The sequence below is a fragment of the Chiloscyllium punctatum genome, chromosome 10 (assembly GCF_047496795.1).
Source record: "Chiloscyllium punctatum isolate Juve2018m chromosome 10, sChiPun1.3, whole genome shotgun sequence".
In the NCBI taxonomy this organism is placed as follows: domain Eukaryota; kingdom Metazoa; phylum Chordata; class Chondrichthyes; order Orectolobiformes; family Hemiscylliidae; genus Chiloscyllium; species Chiloscyllium punctatum.
In genome coordinates this window covers 28,469,065-28,490,585 of record NC_092748.1, presented here as the reverse complement: position 1 = coordinate 28,490,585, position 21,521 = coordinate 28,469,065, and the positions used below count along the sequence as shown (strand labels likewise).

Below are 21,521 nucleotides of genomic sequence, written 5' to 3'. Positions count from 1 at the left end.
CCACGTCTTACCAAACTCACTGCTCTTATCCCTCTCACTTCATTCCAGCCTCGTCTTAGCACAAGCCAGGAATGACTCACCACTCACCAGACATCTCAGAGTTGACCGACATCCCTGGCACTGGCACAGAGAGTGGCGAATCTACGGATTTGATTGCCACAGAGAAGGCTGTGGAGGCCAGGTCATTGAGTATATGTAAGATTGAGATCATTAGGTTTTGATTGTCAAGGGGATCAAGGGTTACAGGGAGAAAGTGGAAGAATGGGGTTGACAAACTTATCAACCATGATTGAATGGAGGAGCAGACTTGATGGGCTGAATGGCCTAATTTCTGTCCCTACATCTTATGGCCTTATATTTAAAATGGTGTTGTGTACTGGGACAAGAGCTGTCAGACAGGAGCCCCAGATGTGGCAGATGACAAATATTTAATGCCTGGTTTTCTAGGCCGGCACCTGGAGAGGCACAAACAGGACATTATCTTTACCCAGGACCACTAGTGGAGGTCATGACACTAGACCATGCCCAGAGCCAGTCCCAGGTTGCTACCAGGGTCAACACAGTCTCTGCCATCTGGAGGGATATAGGAAGAAGATAAACGAACTTCTCCACCTAGCCAGCATAAGTGCCATTGTCTTCTGTCCGAGACCTCATACTCAAGCTCGGCTCTGCTACTGTACCCACCTCCAACTCAAGCCTGTCTTCCCTCCCTAACTGGCATGCACCTCAACCCTCAAGACCACTAGCCCTCTGTGCAGCCTACTCTTCACTTCCCACTTGCATGGTAAATAACAATGGTGCCACCTCCTTTCATTTCTCTTAATATCCTATCTTTCTCTCTCTCTCTCTCAATCTTTGATGGAAACAGCCCGCAATAGGGAAAAGGGAGTCTAAATGGATGACGACCACCCAATACTTGACTCCTCATGCTTTATATGGAGGGTATCTTGTCTCTGATCACCTTGAGTGGCTGACTGACAGTGACCCTTAACCGAGGACTACTGACAAGCATGGCAAGTTTCCCAGCTTTTTGTCTGCACCAAATAGTATGGCACTGTGTAAACCTAGTGTCTCTGTTGGGGATGGGGATTGCATGAGCACCCAGTTAGGCTCAAAGAGAGTGAGCTCGAACAGTGCAAGCAAAGAGACCAAAATGCAGCCTGGTCCAGTCCATGAGGTTGGTGCATGTGTCGAAACATAGAATCCCTACAGTGTGGAAACAGGCCATTTGGCCCAACAAATCCACCCAAAAGTATTCTACCCAGACCCATTGCCCTACCCTATTGCTCTACATGTCCCCCGGCTAATGCACCTAGCCTGAACACTATGGACAATTTAGCATGGCCAATTCACCTGACCTGCACATCTTTGGATTGTGGGAGGAAACCGTAGCACCCAGAGGAAACTCCACACAGACAGTGACCTGATGTTAGAAACAAACATGGATCCCTGGTGCTGTGAGGCAGCAGTGCTAAGCACTGAACCACCGTGCCACTGAGCACGCAGTGTCCTTGGAGAAACATTACAATGATAGTCACAGGTGCAGCTCAATGTGCAGCTTTGAAATGCAGAAGCAAAGCAGAAGTGTAAGTGGACTGAAGACGTGCCATAAGGATTTTGGTACATACCGGATGCCAACGTTTGTGGATGCTGGGTGCCTGTGCCCAGTTGCAAAGAAACATGCCCTGAAATGTTGATGCCCAGTGTCCAACAAGGAACAAGCCACAAGCTGAAGTCTAATCTCTGACTTCCATATCAAGAATTTTTGATGTCCATCCTGCTCAGTGCATTTGGCAAGATTAAGGGTTGAATATCAATGAGGGATGAATTTTAGCATTCAGGAGGATATCATACCCCCCCTTAAGTAGCAACTTGCCTCTGCCTAACGACAGCTCACCACACTGCTCAGCGAATGGACAAGTGAGTTGCTACTTACGCCAAAATTTGCCTCAGCAAAGTTCTTGCATGATTTTGCCACAAGTCTTTTGATAACTCATGTTGTTCAGGCTCCTGTAAGATTCAGTTTATTATTTGTGTGCAGGAAACTCAGCAGTGAAAGGAAAATGGGAGATGTCAACCCCTGAGGGGTAGTGCCTTGCTGAGTGCTCCCTATGAGTCTACATAAATGTTGGCACCTCCTTGAACTCCCCAATGAAGCTTTCCAACTCCACTCTGAAGATTGACATCCTAGGCCCGGTCCCGGCCTCTAACCCCATTCCAATCACATAGCCCCTTACCAAGTGCCCTGCCTTGTTTGAGCTACCACAGGTTCCCCCTCACACACCCACCACACAGTCCAATTGTTAGGCAAAAGTTAGAACATTGGATGATTAGGTCCTGTCTCTAAGGTCACAAGGACCTCTGCATCTCCAAGCCTTATTCAGTCCTTTGTGTTCCACCACAATCTCCTGTCCTTGTACCCTCCTCTCTCATATCTTATTCTCTCTCTCCTCTGGCTTTATCCCACATTCTCCCCACCCCCATTCTCTCCTCTTCTCTACATTCTCCCCTCCTCCAGAATCTCCCCATCCCCACACTTTCCCATTTCCCACACTCCCCCCATCACCACATTCTCCCTTCCTTCAGGATCTCCCTTTCACCACACTCTCCCCAGATGCCCCTCCCCTACTCCACAATTTCTCCTTCATCACATTCACCCCTCCTCCACTCTCTCCTCTCCTCCACACTCTCCTCATCTCTGTACTCTTCACTCCTCCAGAACTCTCCTTCCCCAGGCTCTCACTGTGAGGGGAATGGGGAAGAGTAGGGTAGAAATGAGGGTGATGGTGGCTATGGTGTGGTTGAGGGAGAAGTGTGAGTGTGTTTGAGAGAAGCACATTTAAAGTTTAGCGTGTTCTTGAGATAGCTTGAATATGGGTTAATAAGGAGGAGTCAGTTTGCTCAGTTAGCTCAATGACTAGATGGTGGTGGGGAATAAAGCTCATGGTTCAAGTCTTCCCTACCAGCTGTAGTACGTCATGGGGCCACTGTTTCATTATCTTACCTCATGCCTATAGAGTGGTGCCCCTCAAAATGCTTATTAAAAAATAGTCTCTTGCTCCAATGGAGAGAGATACCCATGGTCTTTTATGGACTATGGTTGACCATCTTAGCTCTGGGTCCTTATTTTTAGGATTGAATGAAAGTTAAAGCTGGTCTTTTAATCTGCCCCCTCTGTAAATGGCCTGCACATCTCTTGCATCTCAGGTCCGGCGAAGTTCTTGGCAGATCAGCCCCGAGATAATTATGAGTCTAGAGACCGAAAAATCATGTACTCCAGTAGCCTGGAGGCAGAGATGGGAACAAAAGCCGGGTGGGTTCTGAATCATTATTCCTGCTACACAAGGCAAGATTGCCACTTCAACTTCAGCAGTTAAAGTACACGAGGAGTCTACACAAACTAGGCTTATATTGCCTGGAGTTTGGAAAGTTCGGCATGATTTTATCGCTACTTTCAAGACATTAAGAGGAACTAACAAGATGGATAAGGCGAAGCCATTTCTGATAGATGGGAGCTGAGGTCTAGACTTCAAAATTAGTCCCAGAACTTTCATATTGAAATTAAGAAACATATTTTCATGGAAGGAGTGGTAGTGATTTTGCACTCTATTTTTCCCTCAATGCTTTTGACTCTTGGCCAATTGTTAATGTTACACATGAGATTGATACATTTTGTTAAAATGTATTGAAAGATATGGGACAAAGGCAGGTACTTGCAGTTAGGTTCAGGTGTACAACAGCTTTAACGGGATAGCTGGCCTGCTCCTGTTCCTGTATTTCAATGTTTCTATTTTTCCTTCTTGTGTGTTCATAGATCTCCTGCCTCTGCACTCTCCCTTCCTCATACCCTTCCCACCCTGCCACCTACACCCTCGCTCTTCTGGTTTAATACCTTGATCTTCAAGCCAACACTACATCGTCTCCAGAAGTAGGTAATTTTGCCGTCTGAGAGTGGACACGGTCTCCTCTCTAAATACCCAAATTCCCAACAAGGTGAAGTGTGAGTAATGCTATAACACAGCTGAGTATCATCTAGCCGATCTGAGCTAAACCCTGATCAAAATAAAGTTTTGTAAGTCAAGGCAGCTCCAAGTTTACTAACTGTTGTATAACTCTGCAAGATTATTTGGGGAATGTTTGCCTGTTCTGACCTGATATACACTTGTAGGACATTCCATCTCATGAATAGCTAGTATCCAAACATGCCTGGACAGTTGGTTCTTTGAGCCAGACATCTTAACCAAGTCTTACAACATTTTCTTGGCTGTGTACAGACCTGACAAATAACTTTTGATAATGATAAAGACACATTGAGGCTTCAAGCCTTTGAAATATGTTCCAGCTGTTTGCATGAAATTGTTTTTGCACGGAATATCTTATATCTGGTTTTATCATTTTCCTCAAAAAAACACACAATTTTTAGTAGACTTTTAACTCCCTTGATCTTGCAGGTAATATAGAAACTAAGAATGCCCTTTCAGTGAATCTACTCCATGTACAATTTATTTTCCAGCCTGTGACATGTACCATCTAGTGTAGTGCTCAGCAATACTGACACGAATGGTTTCAGTTTGCTCAAATGACTCTTTGTCATACTTCTGTTTTTGTTAAAGGTAAAGGGTATTCACACTTAGAAATGGGGCATCCTTTATCTCAGGAACTCAGCCCCACTTTCTGAAATATGACAAATCACCTTTCAATCCTTATGCTCGGTGGAATAGTCTGAAGGATAATTTACCATTCTGTGCTTTCTGATGTCCGGACAAGACAATTAAACAAAAAACAATTTGCACTCATGTGTCCCATTTATGCAAATTCAGTTTAAAAAAACCTATCAGTTGAAAAATAAACAGATAAACAATAAGCGCCTCAATGACTGCCTGGGGTCACAGTATTTTAATGATTTGGACAGTGGTGCGAGGTTATTACATGCCCACTTGTTCTTTCATTGACATGCAATGATTAGGGTACTTGGTGAGTTGACGAGAATGGGGAGATAAATCTCTAGTTTTGCTTAAAAAGTTCCTAAAAAGCTAAAAATGGAAATTTAACAACAAATCTGGAGGGGACTAATAATCATATGGAAACACGTGGATTCATTTCAGAAGGGTCAGCATGGATTTGTTAAGCAAAACTCCTGTCTTGCTAAGTTGCTGGTATTTTTTGATGAGGTAACAGAGCAGTGATGAGTGTTATGCTGTTGATATGGTCTACATAGACTTCCAAAGTGTGTTTAATGCAGTACCACTCGATGTCTTGTGAAGAAAGTGATGGCTTATGGAAATAAAAGTACAGTAATAACATAGCTGCAAAATTGGCTGACTGAAAGAAAGCAGACAGTAATGGTGAATGGGTCATTTTTTGGCTTGAGGAAGGTTTGTCATGGTGTTCCTCAGGATTGAGGATAGGGATCCCTCCTTTTATTGATGAATAATCTAGATCTTGGTGTGCAGGGGACAACTTCAATATTTGGGGTGACACAAAACTTAGAAAAATTGTAAACTGTGAAGCAGGCAGTGTAGACGGTCAAAAAGACATTGCAAAGTTGGTGAAGTGCAGATTAAGTTCCACATGGAGAATGGGAGTGATACAGATTGTTTCAAAGACAATGCATAATAATATAAAGGATACTACTCTAAAGAGTTTACAGAGGCAGAAAACCCTCGATGTATATGTACGTAAGTCATTAAAGGTAGCAAGGCAGGCAGAGTGGAATGGACAGCTGGCAAATGTGATGAAGGTATGTTTAACTGAGGCATTCAAAGGGACGTTACATTTGAACAGAAACAATGAGCAGATTTTGGGTAAACTTAGGAGATTGACAAAATCAAAATACTCTGGCTGTAAGTGCAGATGCAATGGGATGAATGGCCTTCGTCTGCTCTGCAATGTTTCTGTGATTTGTTTTACAGTGTAGAAGCAGGCCATTCAGCCCAACAAGTCCTCACCAACCCACTGAAAAGCAACCTACCCAGACCCATTCCCCTATATTTACCCCTTCACCTAACACTACGGGCAATTTAGCATGGCCAATTCACCTGACCTGCACATCTTTGGACTGTGGGAGGAAACTGGAGCACCCGGAGGAAACCCATGCAGACACGGGCAAAATGTGCAAACTCCATACAGACAGTTGCCTGTGATCTCTGAAGTCAATATACACTTCCCTCAATTTCTCCTTTTAGTCCCCAACATGACAGCAAGGAGGGGACATGAAAGGTCCTTAGTTGGTAGGATTAGGGAAAACCCTAAGGCTTTCTATAGGTATGTTAGGAATAAAAGAATGACTAGGGTAGGAATAGGTCCAATCAAGGATAGTAATGGGAAGCTGCGTGTGGAGGCTGAAGAGATTGGGGAGGCACTGAATGAATACTTTTCGTCAGTATTCACTCAGGAACAGGACATTGTTGTCGATATGAATACTGAGGCACGAATAAGTAGAATGGATGGCTTTGAGATATGTAGAGAAGAGGTGTTGGAAATTCTGGCAAGGGTGAAAATAGATAAGTCCCCTGGGCCTGATGGCATTTATCCTAGGATTCTCTGGGAAGCAAGGGAGGAGATTGCAGAGCCATTGGCCTTGATTTTTGTGTCCTCTTTGTCTACAGGAGTAGTGCCAGAGGACTGGAGGCTAGCAAACGTGGTTCCCTTGTTCAAGAAGGGGAGTAGGGATAATCCTAGTAACTATAGGCCAGTGAGTCTCACTTCTGTTGTGGGCAAAGTCTTAGAGAGAATTGTAAGGGATAGGATTTATGCACATCTGGATAAGAATAATATGATCAAGGATAGTCATCATGGTTTTGTGAAGGGCAGGTCGTGCCTCACAAACCTTATTGAATTCTTTGAGAAGGTGACTAAGGAGGTAGATGAGGGGAAAGCGGTAGATGTGGTGTATATGGATTTTAGTAAGGTGTTTGATAAGGTCCCCCATGGTAGGCTACTGCAGAAAATACAGAGATATGGCATTGAGGGTGAGTTGGAGGTTTGGATTAGGAATTGGCTGGCTGGAAGAAGACAGAGGGTAGTAGTTGATGGCAAAGGTTCATCTTGGAGTGCCGTCACTAGCGGTGTTCCGCAAGGATCTGTTTTGGGACCATTGCTGTTTGTCATTTTTATAAATGACCTGGAGGAAGGGTTAGAAGGTTGGGTGAGCAAGTTTGCGGACGATACGAAAGTCGGAGGAGTTGTAGACAGTGAGGAAGGATGTGGCAGGTTACAGCGGGATATAGAGAAGCTGCAGAGCTGGGCAGAAAGGTGGCAAATGGAGTTCAATGTAGCTAAGTGTGAGGTGATTCACTTTGGTAAGAGTAAGAAAAAGATGGGGTACTGGGCTAATGGTCGGATACTTGGTAGTGTGGAAGAGCAGGGAGATCTTGGTGTCCATGTACACAGATCTCTGAAAGTTGCCACCCAGGTAAATAGTGCAGTGAAGAAGGCATATGGCGTACTGGCTTTTATTGGTAGAAGAATTGAGTTCCGGAGTCCTGAGGTCATGCTGCAGTTGTATAAGACTCTGGTGCGGCCGCATCTGGAATATTGTGTGCAGTTTTGGTCGCCATACTATAGGAAGGATGTGGAGGCACTGGAACGGGTGCAGAGGAAGTTTACCAGGATGTTGCCTGGTATGGTAGGAAGATCCTATGAGGAAAGGCTGAGGCACTTGGGGTTGTTTTCATTGGAGAAAAGAAGGTTTAGGGGTGACTTGATAGAGGTGTACAAGATGATTAGGGGGTTAGATAGGGTTGACAGTGAGAACCTTTTTCCACGTATGGAGTCAGCTATTACAAGGGGGCATAGCTTTAAATTAAGGGGGGGTAGATATAGGACTGATGTTAGGGGTAGGTTCTTCACTCAGCGAGTCGTAAGTTCATGGAATGCCCTGCCAGTAGCAGTAGTGGACTCTCCCTCTTTATGGGTATTTAAGCAGGCATTGGATAGGCATATGGAGGATAGTGGGTTAGTGTAGGTTAGGTGGGCTTTGATCGGTGCAACATCGAGGGCCGAAGGGCCTGTACTGCGCTGTATTCTTCTATGTTCTATGTTCTATGACAACATTTGATGAAACTTTGGGTGCAAGGTGATGGAACTTATCAGCCAATTACCCAAATTTATATTCTTTAGACATGAGTCCCAGCATTGGATTTTATCAGGCTATTTGTGCACATTAGTGCTCACCTAGAGCTGGTCCTTAAACACCATCAGCATCGTACACTTTCAAGGGGGAATGTTACTGCCTCAGAGAGAGAATGCTGGCTATTTCTTTCCACTTCCACCTTCTGGGATATGAGTCCCGTTTTAATACCATTTTCATACATTTTAGTGCCTACTTAAGGGGCACATTTAGGGCAAGATGGCAGTCAACAAGACTTGCCACTCCAGACTTAATCAGGAAGGCAACTATATCCCTGACACTGCACATTCAAGCCCTATTAACTACCATTCAAATGGGAAGTGCCATGCTGCAATGGACAGGACACTACATTCCCATTTCTCTCTTTGTACTCAAAGAAAGCTCTTCTTCAAAACCAAAAATGGGTGTGATCAATCTAACATCTGCTGCATTTTACACTTGCTTCTAGTGAGCACCCAGAGTCCCTTTTGCAAAAGAAATTATTAGAAACAACGAATAACTTCCAGACTCAAATGCATTGAACACGATAAGAAAGGAAAGCAAAGGAGTAATCCTTTTTGTGTTTGGTCCTATAACTGTGGGATGATCATCCTGTGTTTTAATCTGCGACAAACAAATGGATCAAGTATATACATTCTTTCCAAAAACATTGGATTGGTAACGTCATTAATTATCAAGCTGGCAGCAAAATCATTTCAGCTATTAAAATGTGGTTTCAATGTCTTTAAAATACTGTTTGTGAACACTGTGAGTCATTACTCGAAGTGATCAAAGCATATAAAAAGCAATCAACGGATAAGGATTCAGTGAGGGAGAGGTAGAGGCATCGTCCACAACTGATTACAATCAAAGTTCCCAGTCAGCCAAGATGCATTCATTTCTTTTGGCTCTAGCTGTGTTGCAGACACTACGATACTCTGCTGGTATGTATTGAAATCATTTTAAAAGATTAAACTTTAATTATTTTTAATTTAGATACTATTGTGGCCTATTTTGGTTGTATTCTTTTTCAGGGAAAGTGCAGGCTGTTTAGTAAAACTAAGCACAATGTATTGTTGTTACCACATTGTTCCCTCATTTTATTTTCCAGGGATACCAATAACTGATTTCACACCGGTTGTTCAAGATGCCCTGAAAGAATCCATTCTTCAATTGAACAGAAACACAGTTAGTGATTACCTCCTCAAAGCAACAAGCAATGAGTTGCTTTATGTAAGTATTATTTAATCTTACTTGATCTAATTTATTCCACTCGGTTTTTTCTTATGTTGTTCGGTTTTCTCTGTTGCTACCTTTCCATTCCTAGGTAAAAACAAGGACTGCAGATGCTGAAAACCAGATTCTAAATTAGAGTGGTGCTGGTCACGCACAGCAGTTCGGGCAGCACCCAAGGAGCAGGAAAATCGATGTTTCGGGCAAAAGCCCTTCATCAGGAATAGAGGCAGAGTGCCTGCAGGGTGGAGAGATTGATCTATTCCTGCCTCTATTCCTGATGAAGGGCTTTTGCCCGAAACGTCGATTTTCCTGCTCCTTGGATGCTGCCTGAACTGCTGTGCTTTTCCAGCACCACTCTAATCTAGAACCTTTCCATTCCTGTTTGCTCTAGTTGTGTCTTTGTTTCTGCTTCTGCCATTTTCTTTGTCTCTAACACTTTCTTTCGTATCTCCCGGTCTTTCTTACTGTCACTCTCTCTCGCTGTTTTCTGTAAGGTTTTCTCTATATCTCTTTATTATTTGTCTGTCTTCTATCATTACTATTAAAATAAAACTTGTATTTACTACCCCTCTCTCTCTCTGTACAATGTGCTTTCTCTATTTTTCCATTTCTCCCTGTCTTTCTTCAATAGTTTACATCTGTTTCTGTTGTTTTCATTTGCTTGTTCGGATGCTTTTTTGAGGCAAACAAAGAGTTAATTAGATCAGCACTTATTCAATTAACTCAGAAGGTGTGGCTTCAAGTCTCACACTGGAGTTAAAAATGCAGGTTCACTCTCCAATGTAGCACAGAGGGAGCTCACTTTAAGTGTCTTTGTTCAGATCAAATAATAGACAGCAGTACCCTCTGCTCTCTCAGGTGCACAACAGACATCGCATGGCTCCACTTTGAAGAGGTCTGGGGGAATTCTACTAACAGTATGCTCAAACCAATATCACCAAAAATAAAATTATACCTGCATTTGGTCATTTCTGTTTGCGGATTTGCTGTGTCCAAATCAGTGGCTTGTTTCCTACATTACACCAGGGACCTCCCTGCAAAACTACATCATGGGTTGTAAAACACACTGCGATGTCCCATGATCATGAAAGTCATTGCAAGATTAAGTCTTCCTTTCGGTGGGTGATCCATGGAGGCTGCTTCTCAGATGCAGTCACCTTGACCTGGAATTTCAGGTGGGGCTGCTTCTGTCTTTTGAAAATGAGTCATATTTGAATCAAATGTTAAATTTGCTTTCATTTTTGCAGATGACTCCAGACCTACTGAGCTCTTCTGTTTTTATTCCACTAGGTACATTTGCCCGAATGCGGCAAGAGACTGCATTTAAAATGTGTTTTGGGCTCCATGACACAGGCCATTCCTTAATCCTAATATTTGGATAGGAATGGATTAGGATTGTGGTTTTCAACCTCCACTCATTTGTACCAAACACCAAGCTACTTAATGCCTGCAGGCTGCTCGTAAGAAACCTTTCTCCTCAGTATAATGTGAGAATCTCACCCCTCCCCTCAAGAGAATTATCCATTCAGCCACTGGCTTGTGCAAGACCTTCTCTTGGCTTTCCAGGAAAGAGTCATCCAATTTCCACTGTGCCCCAATCCATATTGGAGATGCATTGGAACGCTCCTTTTGTGCACAACTCCTGGGATCATTGCAAATGTCACTGGTTCTGAAACTGATGTTTGCCTCATGTCAGTTCCTGTCAAACTCTGTCCTCGAACCCACTGAGTCTGACATATTATCATGCACCAGCACCCCTTCATTATTTTAATATTTCCTCTTTCTCACTTGCCCTTTCTCAATGAATTCATTTTAAGTTATATTTAAATAATTCATCTCTCTTATTTGAAAATGGTCTTCAGCTGCCTGAGCCCCAGGGTCTGAAATTTCATCCCTCAAACCCTACCCCCTTCTTTTACCTCACTTTCCTCCTTAAAATCCAGTTCATTGGCCAAACATTTGGTCATCTACCCTGATATTGCCTGTGGCCTGGCCTAATTTTATCTGGCAATATTCCTGTGAATTGTGTTGAGAACTTAGGTTGAAGTAAAGGTGCTATGTAAATGTATGTAGATATTATAAAGATCTATGCATATTAACAATTACATAAGAAACTAAAATGGAATAAATTGTTGACGTCATCAATAATTTGCTATACGAAAATAGATACATATATCCAAATAAATTTCACCTACAGAATCAACTAACAATGGGTCAAAGGAAGCTCTCCTTTATTTTTGTTTCCTTTGTTATGAATTTTAGAGTTTCTTAGAAATAATCGCAAAGACATTTTGTGTCATCACAGTAATGTGAATGTCATGGCTGCTATCTTTCAACCACCTGAAGTTTAGAATCAGTGATAATGTTCACAAACTGCAGGCGAGTGTGTTGATATTTCAGTCTCAAGTGCATTAGTTAACTTACTAAAGTGCTGATTGGTTCTGTCAGTCAATGTGATGGTCGGAATGCCCAAAAACAGAATATATGCCTGGAGCGCCATGCATCAGGATAGTGCAGTACAGAGTGAATGGGGTTTTGGATTCATACCCAAATCACTACACATTTTCCCCAAAAATATTCTTTATTCTGCATTGACCATCCAACTAGAATAGGAGAGGAAAGAGCAGTCTCAGCTCATTGGTGGACTGAGACCGCTATGCAGCCATAAATGCATTCTTAGATACATTTTCATGGATCTATCTGATGTTTTAAAAGTATTAGGCCTTAAGTGACTGTGCATTGAACTGTGCTTGCTCTTTTAAAGGAGCATTATTTTGTGAAGCTTTAGGGCTAGTGAATGTTGAATTTTTTGACTTGTCTCCAAAATCAAGGATTGGTTGAGCAGTAATGTAGGTTCTATAAGTCTATATGCAGACCATGGCAACTATCAGGCTACGTAGACCTGTCTGAGCTATATGGCTGCTGCTATGCACTGCCTACGTGTATTAGGTATCACCTTTTGTCTTTTGCAGGCTGGTGTGGATATTCCCTCTTAAAGATAGATACATATCACATTGCAACAGTAAAGCTGGCGTGCATCAAACTTCAAATCCTGTTCACCTAACACTCTGATCTACATTGACACAAAACCACATCAATGATACAGGGCCAGTTGGTCAAAACAATGGCAGGCTTTAAAGATCTACACTGATTAAGTAACACCTTGCTTTTAAAATTTTCACCCTTGTTTTCAAATCCCTTCCTGTCTGTGCAGTCTCTTCTTGCCTCACAACCCACGAGTCTCGCTTGAACCTGAGACTCTTACATATCTTCAGTTTTGATAGTTCCACTGTTGGTCGCCATGCCCTAAGCTATGGAACTATCTGGCCAAGTTCTTAATACAGTCTTTAAAGCCTGCAATTGTTTAGATCACTGGCCCTGTATCATTTATGTGGTTTTGTGTCAAATTTGTTTGGTGACATCCCTGTAAGCTGCTCAGGACATGTTACTATGTTAAAGGTGCTGTCTATATATGAGTTATTCTTATAATCCTACAGCCCATATTCCTGAAGCCCAAGATAACCCACTCATGGTATGCCTGTGTCAGTGTAGGAGTCTGACAAAATTAATCCTTCATATGCTGTGGAGGACTATGCTATTTTAATCGCTAGAAAATTGTTTTGGAGTGACTGAGATTTTGTGGTCTGTGGGTTTCAGGATTTCCTTCATATTATAATCAAGCTGGTGCTTTATTTTTTTAAAGAATTCTTAAAATAAACTGCACATTTTGTTTCCCAGATTACTCCAATAGTACCAAATGAGCTTGCAGTGGATTTAAGATTTACTGCAAGGGAAACCCTGTGCCCGAAAACAGGTGAATTTGATAGTGAAAATTGCGAGCTCAACAATGACCCCTTAGCTGTGAGTATTGATGAAAAGTGTCTAAAATTTGTTGCGATGTGTATGCTATACAAAACCAGACTGAGTGGAGAGAAACCTCGCTGGGTTATCAAGTTGTGAACTCCAGAAATAAGAATCTCACAGAGATCTGTTTATTCACTTCAGCGCAAACATTGTGAGTTGAGGAGAACATAACAATATTTCTGATATGTGCTTAATTTGTTTTTCTCATACATTTTCCCATTCGGCCTATTCACAGTTGTTGTAACAGACATCTGGAGCAGGTGGGATAAGAACATAGGTCGCCTGTCTCAGGGATAGGGAGACTATCACTGCACCACATGAGCCTTGTGTTTTTCCAGATGATTTCATTGGAGGGGACGCTCAGGTTCACACATAGCAAGTGACTAATTGATTAGTGGCCATTTTATGCCATTGGGAAAAGCTAAGTTTATTCCATTGTCATTAGTTTGATGGGAAATGTGACTAAATAATGACGGAGTAATGGAGTCGTGCAGTGTGTTGAAAATGTCATGACGTCAGGCTTCAAAGGTCTGGGTTTCAGTCGCACCTTCCTGAGGTGTGTCTTGACATATCTAAACAGGTTAAATAAAAAAGAGTTGCAAGACCATAAACTGAGAGACATTGTGGAGGCTTAGCTAGAATTTAGCTTTTTTTTTAAAGGCTTATTTTAAAAAGCAGAAAGAAACTCTCATAAAAGAAGTATTTAACATTAATTATGATTTATTTACAATATTATCAATGACTAAGAGATAAAAGTATTGATGCATAGTTGTCAATCAAAGGCAAACAAAGACATGGTGGTTTGGTGGTGAGCAATGCTTCCACACAGTGCCAGGTACCTGTGTTTAATTCCAGCCTTGGGTAACTGTCTGCATGGAGTTTGTATGTTCTCCTGGTTTATGTTGGGTGCTCTGCTTTCCTCCCAGGGATTCTAAATTCATTATTAGTGAGGTTAATGGGAAATGATGATTCATAGAAAATAACATTGCTTTTAGACAATGATAAATTTGCTAATTGCAACCAGTAATGACACTACAGATGGCGAGATATGATTCGCCAGGTCTCATGTTCTCATGACTGTGCAACATCCTCTGCCAACAGTGAATTATTGTAATTGCAGAGTAAGGACAGAATTGGGTCATGGTCAAAAAGTCAGTGAGCCACGAGATAGCTGGGCTCACATTTGACGAGTCACCATTCATGGTGTAGTATTGTACTATCACTGTCATGTGTCTATTCTTAAGTGTACAATTATCATTATTCTGCATTGGTATGTGTTAGAGAATAGAGTTGGACAGTTGATTTTTGAAGCTAATCTTTTCATTTGCTTCCCTCCCTGTTTTCCTGCTCATGGCTGCTTCACCAGCTTTAAATGTTTGTATTGTGTCCTTCTCAATCCTTCTACTTTTTTGACTAAGAGGCTGGTGTGATTGGATGGAAGAGATGCCAGTTGCTGCAGGCTGTGCTTAAGGAGTGCAGTGAAAATGTGACTCTTATCCCTTTTCCCAATCATCTGCTCATTCCCTTCACTGCTTATTCCGATTTACCTGCCCTACCTCTCACTTTACATCACCTCTTTGCCCTTGTCACATCTCCTAGCTCTTCTTCTCTCAATGATATATTCCAATCCTGTGACCTACCCTCCTTCATTCACTGCCTGTACTTGCCCTACAACCTTTGCACTCTGAATGTTGCATTACTACTTCCTCCTTTTGCTCACTCCCCATATTGTGAGTGATGTAAGATCACTCTCTCACTGGCACTCATTCTCAGCCTGCCTTGTTTCTCCTCTCACTGTTTTAGCCTCCACCCTTCCTATCTGTTCCCCTCAAAGTAGCATTTCTATTACATTGAAAATTCAAAAGCCTCTTGACAATTATTTCATAAAGTTTAATTCTTTTAATATCGGGAAGAGAGAGAGAGAGACAAACAGTGAGGAAGGATGAGAAACACCTCTCATCTTAAATCCAGTGATGAAGATAAGATCAAGAGGAAATAATTTAATGAGATTATAGTTAATTCAAACCTTAATGTTCACCTTTGTTCAACGTTCCCTGATGACCTTGTCCTGAACCTCCAACATCCAGGTTTGTTGAGGTGTTCCAGATATCAGATATCCTTTTGTTAATTTTTGATTTTAAAAAAGAAGGCACTTCCAACTGAATATAACAAAAGCATTTATTAATCTTTATTTGCCAGAGATAATTCTTTAGGAAAATCTTTCTTTTGATTCAAATAATAATTTATGTTGAGATCATTGCTGCCTTGAGGGGTTTAACAGTGGTGAGAAGCAATTAAACACTGGCGTGCAGAGGGATCTGGGTGTTCTTGTACATAAAAGGTTTACAGGTTTACATGTAAGTACACCAAGAAACTAGAGAGACAAGTGGTAGGAGGTTGGTGTGCTAGAATAATGAAGGCTTGCTACAATTGTGCAGAACTTATAAAAGTCTCTAAAATTATGAGATGCATAGATAGGATTGATGGTCAGCATCTTTTTCCCAAGAGTTGAAATATCTAATACTATTTAAGGTGAGGGGGAAAAGTTCATAGGACACATGAGGGGCAAGTTCTTTACACAGAGAGCTGTAGGAGTCTGGAACGCACTGCCAGGGGTGGTGGTGGAGGCAGATACGATAGGGGCATTTAAGGGACTTTTAGATAAGCTCATGACTGTGCAAGGAATGGAGGGATATGGACCAAGGGCAGGCAGAAGGGATTAGTTTAACTTGGCACCAAGTTTGGTGCAACACTGTGGGCTAAAGGGCCTGTTCCTGTGCTGTGCTGTTTTATGTTAACTTTATTGACACCTTGCCCGAATCACTGTGTTCAAATCTGGTGTTGATACCAAAAGGAGGATATACTTGCTTTATAGATAGATGCACCCAAGATTCACCACAGGACTCTTGGGTTAAGATCACTTTTCTATGCAGAGAGTCTGAGTAAAGTAAACTTTCACACACTGGATTTCAGAACAATTCAGGTGAGCTCAGTGATAGTACCGTTGGCTAAGTGGTTAGCACTGATATCTCACAGCACCAGGAACCTGGGTTTGACTCCAGCCTTGGGCAACTGTCTATGTGGAGTTTGCACATTCTCCCCGTATCTGTGTGGGTTTCCTCCCACAATCCAAAGATGTGGTGAATTGGCCATGCTAAACTGCCTGTAGTGTTAGGTGCATTAATCAGGGGTAAATATAAGGTCAGAGTGGGTTACTCTCTGGGGGGTCAGTATGGACTTGTTGAGCCGAAGGGCCTGTTTCCATACTATAGGTAATCTAGTGTAATATTCTGAAGGGGCATGACAGGGTTGAGAGTTTGGGGAGTTTGGAACACAGTGGGAGATAGTCCAAAGGCAAAGGTTAATTATTTAAAATTGAGATGAGGAGAATTTTGTTTAGTTAGTGAATATATTGGAATCATCTATCCTCGAAACCTGCCAGTTCCGTCAATGAATAAATTCAGGACAGCAACTGACAGATTTTTTATGATGTCTAAGGGAGTCAAGAGCAATGGGGAGGGGTGAAGGAAAATGGAGTTAAGGAAGAAGATCAGCCATGATTGTATTGAATATGGTCTACGCTGACTCTTATTTGTTTTATTCTCATGTTTGACTATGAATTCACCTCCAGTTGCCAAGTAAGTTAAACAAACTGACTTTTATTTCACTGCTGCAGAAAATGACCACATGCCGAAGCAGTGTTCGTTATTCCTATGGTGCAGTTGTTGATGTGTATCTTCAGTGCATGGACAGTAGAAATACATTCATGGACAGCAGCAGTGAATCAGCCTCCTTCGAAAGCAGCGAAGAGGTAATCTTTTATTTTAAGCTCTTATTGTTCTGATTAACAGTAAATGTCCCCTCCTATGCCTGATAGACAATGTAACGATTGCAATTGAATTGTCCTCAACAAATGTTTCTTCCAAAAATCAAATGTCATACTGATTCAATTGTTGGTAAAGCGTGGCTCTGGACAAAGCACAGCAGGTCAGGCAGAATCTGAGGAGCAGGCGAGTCAATGTGTTGGGCATGACCCTTCTTCAGGAACTATTCAATTGAACCAGGTTTGGATAGGCTCAGGTTTTAGCTAATCTACACATTCCAAATGTTTGCACATATTCTGATTTACTTCCTTATATATTTAACTGGATTTTTAAAAAATTCATTCATGGAATGTGGGCATCACTGGCTGGGCCAACATTATTTAACCCATCCCTAAAGGCCCAGAGGGCAGTTAGTGTCAACCATATGGCTGAGGGTCTGGAGATAAGGACGGCAGTTTCCTTTCTGAAAGGACATTTGTGAGCCAGGTGGTTTTTCTTCCTGACAATTGGCATTGGTTCCATGGCCATCATTAGACTCCTATTTCCAGATATTTACTGAATTCAAACTCCGCCATCTTCATGGTTGCCCACCTAGAACTCAGTGAAATTGCCATGTTGGGATGGGGAAGTGTTGGAGCACATTTTCGTCATCGGTATTTGAGTCTTCAGCTGTCATTGGGAGCATCTGGGAATAGGTGGTTTAATTGCAACACTGGGGTGAAAAGCAGCACAGTCATGGGAAGGGATCTGATCTGCAATTGGGTAAGGTCTTCAGGACTATTGTTGGAATAATGTCATGTTCTATAGCCTCTGTATTATCCACTGCATTCAGTCTTCCTCGATATAACATGGAGAGAATTAAATTGGCTGAAGACTAACATCTGTGATGCTGGGGACAGCGAGAGGCTGAGATGCTTCATCCATTCAACACTTCTGGTTACGTTTGCTGCGAATGCTTCAGCCTTATCTTTTGCACTGATGTGCTGTGCTCCCCCATCATTGAGGATGGGGCTATTTGTGGAGCCTCCTCCTCCAGCAAGCTGTTCAATTGCCCACCGCCATTGGATGTGGCAGGACTGCAGAACTTAGATCTGATCTGTTGTTCATGCATTTGCTTAGCCCTGAAATGAAAACAGAAATTGCTGGAGAAACTCAGCAAGTCCAGCAGTAAGTGTGCAGAGATAGCAGAGTTAACTTTTTAGATCCACTTATCATTCTTTAGAACTGCTAGCAGCTCAGAAGATGTTGATGTATAATGCTGACGTTGGGGCTGGTGCGTGGGGAGTGTATTTGTAAAGGAGTAAGTGAAAGCTGGAAATTGATTGATAGATTGTTATCTCATGTATCGAGATACAGTAAAAAGTGCTATTTTGTTCTATACAGGCAGATCATACCATACGAAGTGTATCAGGGTAGCAGAACAGAGTGCAGAATACAATGTTACAGTTGCAGAGTAGGTGCAGAGAAAGAGAGACCAGAATTAACATTTGAAAGGTCCATTCAGAAGTCTGATAACAGCGGAGAAGAAACTGTTCTTGAATCTATTTGTTCATGTATTCAAACTTTTATACCTTCTGCCCAACGGGAAAGGGTGAAAGAGAGTATAACTGGGGTGTGAGGGGGGTCTTTGATTACGTTTGTTCCTTTCCTGAGGTAGCAGGAAGTGTAGATGCAACTAATAAATAGAAGGCTTGCTTGAGTGATGGACTGGGCTGTGTTCATGGATCTCTGCAGTTGTTTTGTGGTCCTGGGAACAACAGTTGGCATATCAAGCAGTAATGCATCCAGATAGGATGCTTTCTATGGTGCAAGTGTAAAAGTTGCTAAGAGTCCTTGTGTGCATGCTGAATATTCTTAGCTTCCTGAGAAAGTAGAGATGGGACCCAGAGGTGGGGGGGAACAACACTTAGTCTTGACTTCATTCCAGCCTTGGGGAAGGTATGTGACTGTCCCGATATCACATTTCTATTGTCTACATTTGTTTTGGAGTTTTGCTGCATATGTTTGCACTATTTGTGCCGATTTATACAGACTTTACTGTCATGTTTTCAATTTTTAGTTGTGTCCAGAGCTATTACACCAAGGAGTATTAGTCACAGGAATAGAGCAATGTTGCACCTTGCAGGACTGACAGAACCCATTGGCCCTGTCACAATGTTGCATTCATTCTCTCAACTGCAATCATGAGAGAAGGTTCTGCCTGGCCTTTAGGTAAAGGAAAGCTTTATAAATGTGAAGCTTTACTGTGAGTGTTTTCAAATGCCTTAAAAATTGAAGTTTGAGAAGACGGAGAGTAATCCTTTAAGGCGGATTGACTTGGTCATGATTACAAATCACTGAGACCAGATCAACAAAATAATTAAAGTTGTCAGCAATAACCAGTATTTATATAGCATCACTAGTTTAATAAAACATCCCAAAGGTACTTGACAGGAGCATTCTAAAACAAAACTGAGCAAATGAACCAGGCAAGGAGATAATAGGACAAGTGAGTAACAGATTGGTCAAATAGATACCATTTGCAAGGTTGAAAGGAAAGTGAGGCAGAGAAGGTTTAGGGAAAATAAATTCCAAAGGTCTGAAGCCCAGACAGCTGAAGGCATTGACCCCCAAAAGTGGAGCAATGAAAATCAGTGATGTCAAAGAGGCAGAATTAATGTAGGTAAATCAGTTGGGCTTGTGTTAGTAACTCAGTCACAGTAGATCAGTTACTAATATACTCAGAACTTACATTCATCTTAATCTCTGGAATTCAACAATAATGAATCTTAATAAATTCTGTCTTGGAGAATCATTCTGTTCCCAAAATAATTTCTGTGGCCTTGTGTGGGAATATTTACATGAATTGTATTTGTTTTTATTGTAGGTGAGGTACCTGAGAAGGCGACCACCATTCCAGGATGAGCACCATTCATCAGTAGGTCTTGATGACAATCTGAAATCGATCCCTTCAGTATGTAGCTGTGACCATTGCAGTCTGTTCCCATTGTAGCATTGGATTTCCAATGGGATTTCCAAGAGCCATTAAGGGACAGGGCGTCAGCCGGTTTTGGTGAGGCTGACCGAGTAAGAGGGTGGGGGGTCACTCAGTGGGACCGACTGTGAAATAAGTGGGGGTGGGGGGGCATGGCAGTGCCACTTAGATTGGCACAAGAATTCACCTCAGTAAGTATTATTAAATGGGTGGTTTTGTGTTAGTATCAACAAGGTAAAAACAATGACTGCCCGAAACGTTGATTTCGCTGCTCGTTGGATGCTGCCTGAACTGCTGTGCTCTTCCAGCACCACTAATCCAGGTTTTGTGTTAGTGTCCAGTGTCAGGTGCCCCCTACCTTTAACATGTAATTTTATCAACTATAAAAGAAGGAAATGCTGGATTGGGCTTTAACAGGAGGCTGGTGCAATAATGTTTGTTCTGTGAGAACAAGCCCCCACTGAACTTGTATCCACTCTGCTGCCAACCATGAGTGTTGCTCACCTCATTTGTCCAGGTTAGAGGACAACCAAGACTCCTCCCGAGAAAGTAGCTTTTCCTTCGGAGATATTCGACAAAATGACAATAAACCTGGTGAGAAAGATAGAAGGGGATGAGAGAGAGAGAGAGAGAGAGAAACTTGACATTCGTTTCTTGAGCTGTGATAGTTACTGGTCCGCCCAACACCTCACTCCATCCCCAAACTGAGTGGCGGCTCTCACCCCCATAACCTGTGACCTCTTTGATGAACATCTGCCCAGACACTCAGCCTGAATGAGCCATTCCAAATAAAGGAGTGAACCATGAAACGGTGATAGGGTCAGTGTCAGACTGCATTCCCTCACTTCTCATTCCCCTATCTGTGACTTGTCCATCCTTGAAAATGACACGATCGGTCAATGGGAAGAGCTTGAAAGTAAAATTCTCTCCATTCTATGTTAGGTTGACTGGGATTACCAGAATAACAGGCAATTTCCTCAGCGCCGTGGAAATGGTGTTGCCCCAAGAAGACCCAATAAGCAGGCCAAGCCTCTGAGCCAAGGATTGTCCTCCAGAAAGAAGCCAAATCGTAAACCGAATCGGGACTCCAAGGTGGAGTGAAGGGGGTTTGGAGTTCACAGAACGCACAAGGCGAGAAGTCCGCCATTATTTCAACTGCAAGCATTGCAAGCTAAAGCATTCTTTCCTATTTCATTAGTTCTGTTACTGTAACGGTAGTCTCCACTCTCCTGCTCAAGAAGTTGGAAACATGAAAATAAAACAAGCTGATTATAACGTAGATTGTCCAGCCACTTGTTTGTTACACATCAGCAAGCTGCAATTGCTCTAAGACTGACTGAGATTTGTGTGCCATCACCTTGAGAAGAACTTTCACAATAAACCAGTCCAGGGTTTCACAATGCAGCTGAGTGCTGAGTATAGAGCAGGCAGTGACCTGGACAGAGGTTTGCCACATGGTGTTTATGGCTGTAAATTTAAAAACCTGTGGAAACAGTTCATGTATACATGGTCT

At 42.3% G+C, this 21,521-nt stretch overlaps 1 protein-coding gene across 1 annotated transcript; it reads left to right on the top strand.

The window, feature by feature from the left end:
• Positions 1–8,953: 8,953 nt before the first annotated feature.
• LOC140481780 (secreted phosphoprotein 24-like) lies at positions 8,954–21,283 on the top strand. The gene is made up of 6 exons (XM_072578312.1): positions 8,954–9,054; positions 9,222–9,343; positions 13,085–13,207; positions 16,887–17,021; positions 19,901–19,951; positions 20,951–21,283. The coding sequence occupies exons 1-6, from the start codon at positions 9,000–9,002 to the stop codon at positions 21,107–21,109; spliced, it is 645 nt and encodes a 214-aa protein (XP_072434413.1). The 5' UTR covers positions 8,954–8,999; the 3' UTR covers positions 21,110–21,283.
• The last annotated feature ends 238 nt before the right edge of the window (positions 21,284–21,521 follow it).

Bases quoted from the DNA above. Each gene is read 5' to 3' on its own strand.
- LOC140481780 (XM_072578312.1), top strand. From the start codon at position 9,000: ATGCATTCATTTCTTTTGGCTCTAGCTGTGTTGCAGACACTACGATAC. The intron at 9,055-9,221 runs GTATGTATTGAA...TTTATTTTCCAG, and splicing joins GACACTACGATACTCTGCTG to GGATACCAATAACTGATTTC. The intron at 9,344-13,084 runs GTAAGTATTATT...TTTGTTTCCCAG, and splicing joins CAAGCAATGAGTTGCTTTAT to ATTACTCCAATAGTACCAAA.